The sequence below is a fragment of the Phacochoerus africanus genome, chromosome 15 (genome assembly GCF_016906955.1).
Source record: "Phacochoerus africanus isolate WHEZ1 chromosome 15, ROS_Pafr_v1, whole genome shotgun sequence".
Lineage (NCBI taxonomy): Eukaryota > Metazoa > Chordata > Mammalia > Artiodactyla > Suidae > Phacochoerus > Phacochoerus africanus.
In genome coordinates this window covers 101759683-101766305 of record NC_062558.1, presented here as the reverse complement: position 1 = coordinate 101766305, position 6623 = coordinate 101759683, and the positions used below count along the sequence as shown (strand labels likewise).

General features: G+C 44.1%; 1 protein-coding gene across 2 annotated transcripts; it reads left to right on the top strand.

Moving 5' to 3' along the window:
• The first annotated feature begins 893 nt into the window (after window positions 1–893).
• Window positions 894–4054, top strand: CH25H (cholesterol 25-hydroxylase). 2 transcript variants are annotated; one of them, XM_047761126.1, is made up of 3 exons: window positions 894–1191; window positions 1851–1916; window positions 2010–4054. In XM_047761126.1, exon 3 carries the CDS (start codon window positions 2611–2613, stop codon window positions 3544–3546), a length of 936 nt encoding a protein of 311 aa, XP_047617082.1. In that variant the 5' UTR covers window positions 894–1191; window positions 1851–1916; window positions 2010–2610; the 3' UTR covers window positions 3547–4054. The 2 variants fall into 2 exon arrangements, with proteins under 2 accessions (XP_047617082.1, XP_047617083.1); XM_047761127.1 differs by lacking the exon at window positions 894–1191 and adding an exon at window positions 1202–1707.
• The last annotated feature ends 2569 nt before the right edge of the window (window positions 4055–6623 follow it).

Sequence of the window (6623 nt, the reverse complement as noted above, 5' to 3'; positions counted from 1 at the left end):
ATCTGAGAGCATTCAAGCCTGAGAGCTGAAACCACAAGAAAAGAATAGCATGTGCTAGAAGGAAATTTGAAGGTTGACAATTTCTGTTGAGGGCGAATTTGAGTGAAATTTTACTTCTGAGCTGAATTCATTTGTAAGTCTGAGAAAGTGAACTGGTGATGGTCTCTCTCTAGAACACTGAAGGGTCCAAGAGTGAAGGCTTAACAAATGGCCTAAGATACATTCACTAGTGTAGTGTAATTCTCAAATAAACTTAAAAAAAAAAAAAAGAATAACCTCTCCTCTCTGAGAAGCTGCTTGAATTATACAAAATTCAAAGGTAGGGTGATATCTATGAAGAATGGGAAACAAGAAAGTGCCTAGGTTGCCCTAAAAGTGAATTGCAAAGAACACTGGAGGAGGAGAAAGATTAAAGAGGAACCTAGAAAGGACAGGTTGACTAACTGGATGAAACCCACCAGCAGGGAGGCCAAAGTCCTCTGTGGTACCTGTCTCTGCTAACAAATATCCAAGCAACGTTAGAAAATTCACCCTCTTTCCTTTTTTGCCTTGACTGTCAAGAAGCTCAAAGCTGCTTTTGAAACTTTATCTCATCAAGACACAAGCAGAATATTATCATATTCTATGGCAGACTGAGGTTTAAAAAAAAAAGTCTGTGATAGAGCCAGAGACTGAGGGCTTTAGAGAATGGGCATCTACCAAGGAATATCCATATTCCATCAGGGGCAATTCAATGAGGTTCTGAAATGTGAATTGACTTATTATAGGGGTGTGTGTGTATGTGTGTGTTTGTGTGCATATACATAAAACATCCTATATATTCCCTATATATCCTATATATTATTTATTGGACTATTATATGTCATAATTCTAGGCCCATATGTTGGTCTATATTTTCATTGTATTATTTCCTCATAGTACATGTCTTTATATCTCTTATTTCTCTTTGCAAAACTTTCTTTGATTTTAATGGCAAACTTCCTCAGTTATTCTTTAGGTAAAATGTGGAGCACACATTTAAAGATGTGTCTTATTTGTATGTTTACTGTGTTCCAGGCACTATACTTTATTTCTGGAAGACCACAGCAATACTGCCTATCTCTTGGCAGTGTGACAAACCCAGCTCTTCTAAGGACTGGATGAAATCAGTTGGAGTAAAACATTTAGCCAGTACCTGACCGACGTTGCAAGGTACCTTTTTGCCATCATTGTCATCATCATCACCACCATTATTTTCTCCTTTAATGCTTGCATAGCCTCATGAGATAGCTACTATTGTTAATTCCCTCTGGGAAGGCCGGGGAGGTAAGAAAATGCAAAGCTTCGTGGGGTGAGGCTCTAGCCCCAACTTCATAGACAGAAGAAGCAAAGCTAGCACTAGGAGTGATGACTGGCTTCAAAATTTCCATCCCAAACTTCTATCCTCCGGGCGTCTCTTGTGTAGCGAGGCAAGTCCCCCGATCAAATGCGAAGGTTGCTTTTCATGCTAGTCCCGGGGTTCCCCCAATCTCTCTCGGCACCGACTTCCTCAGGCGCAGGTCCCCACCAGGTCGGCTCAGTGCCAAGAGTGGTTGGGGCGAAAGCGAATGGAGGGCTCGCTGCGAATTGGCCCCGCGAAGCCAGCGGAGGGACGGTCTGGGTGGGTGCAACAGCATCTGTCCCATAAACAGCCTCCTTTAGCTTCAGAAACGCACAAAGTGGAACAAAGTGGGTGGTTTACTGATGTCATTGCTTCCACACCAAATTGAGATGTAGCGACTTTTAGCCAGATCTGGGCAGGCTGTGGATATTAAATCCAGCCCTTGACTTTTTTTTTTCTTTTTCTTTTCTTTTCTCTTCTCTCGTTGAAGCGAAGCCTAACGATCGCAGATCGCAGTCCCCTCTCCCGCGGCTGTGCCGCCGGGTTCCTGTCGCAGGTTTGTGAGACCCTAGCGCGGGGCCGCTGGGACTCCGGCTTAGTTTGGGGTCTTTTTTGTTTATTTACTTATTTTTATTTTTGGTCTGTGCAGGGGTATCTGGAGCTTTCAGCGAGCCGGCGGGGATAGCTCCTCACTGGGAACACTGAAACGCTGGGAACACCTTTACTGTCAGATTTCCTGCGCTGAGAGCCTCTGTACGCCGCCGGGGACCTGCAATTAGTTCTCTCTGCAAAAGGTTAGTTTGTGAATCGCTGCTGGTGAAATCAGTACAGCGCGAATGGAAGGAAAAGATCTGAAATACGCAAGGTACGTTACTTTAAAAAGTTTTTTTTTTTTTAAATGCAGTTATACGTGTGTCTATTAAAACGCAAGACACAGTTTTAGGTATGCACTGAAAAATACAAATAATTCTGCATTTGATTGCAAAGGGGCTCTTCGATGGTGATGTAAATATTCTCCATCTTTTTTGGGAGTGGTGATGACCTATGAATTGAGTTGTCAAAACTCGTAGAAACTCTACACTGAACCTCTGTGCATTGTATTCGGTAAATTGTACGTCAAGTAAAAAATCAGAACATAATCCTGCAGTTACTGCGTGCCATTGCGTAATTACATACATAAACACCGACTAAATGCAACTGTAGATGTATATTTATAGCAGCTAAGCGAGACTCTGTGGGGTTATTTATTTATGCAAGCTCTGAGAAGCCGGGAAAGGGAAAAGAGGCTGCTGACATCACATGGGGCGGGGCCGAAAGCCCTAAGAAAAGTCCGTAGGACCAGAGCAGCAGCTGCCGCCAGACACAATCTCACCATGAGCGGCCACAACAACTCCGAGCTCCTCGTCCTCTGCAGCTCCGGCCAGCTGTTCCTGCAGCCCCTCTGGGACCACCTGAAGACCTGGGAGACCCTCATCCAGTCGCCCTTCTTCCCAGTCTTCTTCTCCATCACCACCTACTTGGGCTTCTGCCTGCCCTTCGTGGTACTGGATGTCTTGTGCCCGTGGGTGCCCGCGCTGCGGCGCTACAAGATCCACCCGGACTTCTCGCCGTCGGTGTGGCAGCTGCTGCCCTGCCTGGGGCTGACGCTCTACCAGCATGTGGTGTTCGTGTTCCCGATGACTCTGTTGCACTGGGCAGCAAGCCCGGTTCTCCTGCCCCCTGAAGCCCCCGAGCTGCTCCAGCTGGTGCGCCACATCGTGCTGTGCCTGCTGCTCTTCGACACCGAATTCTTCATCTGGCATGTGCTGCATCACAAAGTGCCTTGGCTGTACCGGACCTTCCACAAGATGCACCACCAGAACTCGTCCTCGTTCGCGCTGGCCACGCAGTACATGAGTTTCGGGGAGCTACTTTCTTTGGGTTTCTTTGACATGGTGAACATCATGCTGCTCCGGTGCCACCCGCTCACCGTCCTGATCTTCCACGTGATCAACATCTGGCTGTCGGTGGAGGACCACTCCGGCTATGACTTCCCCTGGTCCACTCACAGACTAGTGCCTTTCGGGTGGTATGGGGGCGTGACACACCATGACCTACATCACTCCCAGTTTAACTGCAACTTCGCCCCTTACTTCACACACTGGGACAAAATACTGGGAACGCTGCGGTCTGCTCATGCCAAGTAACATCCACCCCTCCCAGGCGCTCAGATCCTGTGCATTTCACACTTGAATCAGCAGAGACACACTTGATGTGTTTTGTTTTGTTTTGTTTCTTTCAGTCAGTAACTTATTATCTGATAGAAATGTATGGGAAAAACGTGTATTTTTTCACAGTCTGATAAAGTAATTTATATAAAGTTTGTATATAAACAACTGTATTCTTGATGTAGAATTCTAGCTAACTTCAATAGCCTTGATTTCTGGTGTAAAGTACCCAAAAATCACTGGCATATTTAAATGATCTCTAAAAAGATTTGTTTGTAGAACAAGGAATTTACTATGTTTGACAGTGTCCAAGAACTAGGCTAAAGTAACTTTTTTATGGAGAATCTCATCTCTGACTCTGTAAACAATGAAGCATGTTCCTGCTGGACAGTGACCAAGATTATTATACTTTTTTCTATGTTTTCATAGAACTGTATATTTATATTGAAAGAAATGTTATTTGTGCTTAAAAAAAAGAACACAAACCAAACAAGCACTGGCTTCTGGCATTTTCATTGGCATTTTGACTGATAACAACTACAATGGGAAGAGGGAACTGGGATGGCAGCTTCTTGTTGGAGCCTCCATCAGTCCAACCTTGGAAAGAAAGGAATCTGGTGGCCGGTTTGGGGGCAGGGGCTGTAGGAAAGAGGCAGGAGGAGGGATCTGTTTGTTGGTTTTGGTCTAAGGATTTCACAGAGGGAAAAACACTGTTGTTCTGAATGAGTTTGAGCTGATTTCCTTGTAACAGGCAACTGATTTAGTCTGTAACGTTTTACAGAGATTTAACACTGGACCACTAGTTCATTATTTGGGGGGAGGGGTCCGTTTGGGGGTGATAGAATTAGTGAAGTACCTTACTTTGCAAAGCTTTCAAGCGTGTGCTTTAAAGGGGCTGAGAGATGTGGCTTTTTCATAAAGCCAGCTAGTACAAATGACCATCATGCACTTTGTTTCTGCAATCTGAGATGTCTGTACGTTCACTTTTCTTAATGAAGACATCCGTGCAAACTGCATATCCCTTTCTAAAAGAAAGAAGAAGTGCACTTGGGCTCTAGATCCCTAGTTCCTCACCTGTAAAAGAAGAGTGATTATGTCCCAGATGTTCTTGAAGGTTCCTTGTGACAGTAAATGTGCCTTTAACTGACCACACACCTGTCACTCATGTGTCCCATCCTGCTGCTGCCTTTTGTTTGAATTTTATCTTTGGGATATAATTTAGATTGATAACGTAAAGTTAAAAAATCAAGGCAATGTAGACAAAAAAGTATAAAGAAAGGCATTTTTCTATATAATTCTAGGCTCATTATACATGCACCAAACTATCCTGTTTAAAGATGGAAAAATCCGTCTAAAGACCAGGTATCCACAGTCAGCCAAATAAACCTCTTGAGAAATATGTTCCTATTCTCCATTCTAGATGGCAAAACACAATCGGAGTGCCAGACTGCCTGGCAATGCCTGGCATATTCCTTCCCAATGCGTGTGCCCCTCTTGGCTTCTATCAGCCAGCTGCAAACCCTGCAACACCAATAAATGTTCTCCTCTGCTATTCCTCTCCAGGGAAACACAGCATCCCTCCTGAATTCAAAGCCTCTGCTTGGCCAGGGAAAAGCCAGGCCGTTTCAACAGGATTTGGGAAAGCATCAAGCAGGTCAAAGGCTCTGTTTTCTGTATCCCTCATTGCACATCCTTTAAGAGAATACACGCTAAAGCCAGACTGCCTGGGGTGCAGGGTGGGGGTGGATCTTGACTTGCGATTTACTAGATGAGCAACTCTGGACAAGTTACTTAACCTCTCTGTGCCTCATCTGTAAAATGTAGATTATTGTAGAAACTACCTCCCAGAGCTGTTACAAAAGATTTGTGGCTGCTGTGTGTGAGAGCTAGATGGGTTAGAGGTCTCGGCCGTATTTGTGTTTGTTGTGAATGAAGCTTTTCAAAGCAAGCACCAGACAGCACCAGGACCATAACCTTCTGTCCACACACATGTTGATGCTCTCCTGTCCACAGGGAGCCAAATAAAGCCAAGTTTTCAATCCTGCTTTTATCAAAGCTGCTTCTCTCATCATCCTTTCAAGGCCAAAATGTTGAAAAGAGACAGAAGTCTGTGTTTGCCTGATTCTACTTCCTCACCTATGAGTCATCCACCCCCACCTCTTCCTGAGACTTTTGCTCCCTGTTCACTGCTATCATCCTATTGACCAAATCCAATGATTTTCCCCCTTACCCCTTGCTTTTCCATTTCCTTGGCTTTTTTTTTTCTCTTTTCTTTTTTATTGCCACACCTTCAGCATATGCAAGTTCCTGGGCCAGGAGTTGAATCTGAGATGCACCTGCAACCTATGCCACAGCTGTGGAAACCCAGATAGTTTAGCACACTGTGCCAGGCTGAGGGTCAACCCTTGCCTCCACAGCAACCCAAGCTGCTGCAGTTGGATCCTTAAGCCACTGCACCACAGTGGAAACTCCTCCTTGGCTTTGATTTTTAAGGTATCTGTTTCTGCTCACCAGCCTCTTAGAATGTGGTTCTTGCTGATTTGAGTGAGGTTTCTCTAAGCTGTTTTCCTTCCTAAATCTCTAGTTGTTTCTTCTTCCTTCAGGTGCTCCACTCTCTCCTCAGCAGGGAAGCAAGCCTCAAGGTGTTTTTCATTTTATTAAAAAATATCTGTGTTTCTTGTAATGGCTATCTTTCCTACCATATTCTGGTGTACCCTCCAGATCTCTGCTCAGATTGCATTCTGGTGCACACAGAGGCATCACATACATGCAAGGCCATATGTATGTGCATATATACACAACACATGTATACACACTGTATATACACTCTGTATGTACCTACCACACAAAACTATATGTCCACACACTGTTATATGTACACAGACATGCATTTGCCTACTATATATGTGTATATGAACATACACAATATATGTATGAAGACTACATATGTACAAACATAGCTTATACACACTATACATGTACATATGTACCCATAATATATATACACCATATATATACATATACAAGCATGACCTATGTATTATGTGTGTATAGAA

Excerpts from the sequence above, each read along its gene's own strand:
- CH25H (XM_047761126.1), top strand. The coding sequence starts at position 2,611 with ATGCAAGCTCTGAGAAGCCGGGAAAGGGAAAAGAGGCTGCTGACATCA.